At 53.8% G+C, this 1,263-nt stretch overlaps 1 protein-coding gene across 1 annotated transcript in view; it reads left to right on the forward strand.

The window, feature by feature from the left end:
• SHMT1 (serine hydroxymethyltransferase 1 (soluble)) overlaps window positions 1–63 on the forward strand; it is a 4,826-nt gene extending 4,763 nt beyond the window's left edge. The window contains exon 11 of the mRNA XM_009329422.1: window positions 20–63. Within this exon, the coding sequence (XP_009327697.1) occupies window positions 20–63 (44 nt within the window). The remainder of the gene's footprint in view (window positions 1–19) is intronic.
• The last annotated feature ends 1,200 nt before the right edge of the window (window positions 64–1,263 follow it).

A 1,263-nucleotide genomic window follows, 5' to 3' on the forward strand; every position in this document is an offset into this window, starting at 1 on the left:
AGGAGCCACCCGCCCGCAGCCAGGCGCTGTGCCCAGCGGCACGAGAGACTTCACAGCCGCTAAGACCCTCCCTGGTTTCTGCCTCGAGGATTCCCCTTTGTGCACGCAAGCCCGCTCTCCTTTCGTGCCTTCCAGCCTCCGCAGGCTTTGACCAGGCCACGCCTTGTCCCAAAGCCACCCAGCACGGCCCTCCCGGGATCACCACCCCGGCCTAGCCCGCGTCTCCGGTATTTTCTCAGACCTCCGAGCGCAAAGCTTAGGTAGAACCATTTTTTAATAAGCACGGTAAAATTAAGAATTTAACCACAATGTATGACAAGAATTATAAGCTTTAAAAAATACAACCAATTTTTTTTTTTTGTATTTCAAAAATATCTGAACCCAAATAAATAATTTTTTTTTTTTTTTTAAAAGTACATTTCTCAGACTAGTCATTTGGTGTTAACATCTGTTAAACTCTTGTGCAGTAACACTTACAGCACGACACTAAGACATGCTTCTTGGATTTCTCCCGGTCACACTCGCTCTAACTACTGACGCAAGCATTCGGCACGCACAGGCACACACACGTAACTCAACATGCAGTAATAGGATACAGTGCTTCAAAATAGGATGAGAATTCATCACAGCCTCCTCGCAGCCCTCAGGGGCAGCTCGTAGCCCAGCCCCATCCCCGTGCCGGCAGCCAGGCAGCCGGCGGGACCGGGTACCCTGTGTATTCTGCCTTCCAGTTAAAGCGCGTCTCGGGGACCAGGGTGCAGTGGGTTTGTGACCCCGGCAATAGCGGGGGTACAGTCTGTTGCTCTGACGTTGGTGCTGCCGGGGCACCGCGCGGAGCAGGCGCTCTCCTTCAGCCCGGGCAGCTCGCCGAATTTTCCCGTCGCGCCTTATTACAGGAGCCTTTTCAAAGCGCTGCTACGAGCCCTGGGTCCTGCCCAGCTCTCCGAGACGCTGAATCCGCAGCGTGGGCTGTCACCCACCACCAGACCGGGGGCTCGGGGCCCCCCCCACGCTCAAGGAAAACCAAAGAACCGGCCTGGGGGCGTGGAGCCATCAGCTCTCACCCCTCAGGCGCCTCTCCCACCCCTTACAAAATGGTGAATATTGCTAGAGTATAGGCAGTACTTCCCTAGTCAAGGCAAGACAGCTTGGGAGCTGCTTAGAAGTGATTGCTACTGGATGAAAGTAAATCCGAGCACTATCCTCTGAGAAATGAAACCTGTGTAGGGTTAATATCGCCTACTCCTATGGCTGACCCTCCTC

This window comes from Pygoscelis adeliae, unplaced genomic scaffold (assembly GCF_000699105.1).
Source record: "Pygoscelis adeliae isolate BGI_AS28 unplaced genomic scaffold, ASM69910v1 Scaffold467, whole genome shotgun sequence".
NCBI lineage: Eukaryota > Metazoa > Chordata > Aves > Sphenisciformes > Spheniscidae > Pygoscelis > Pygoscelis adeliae.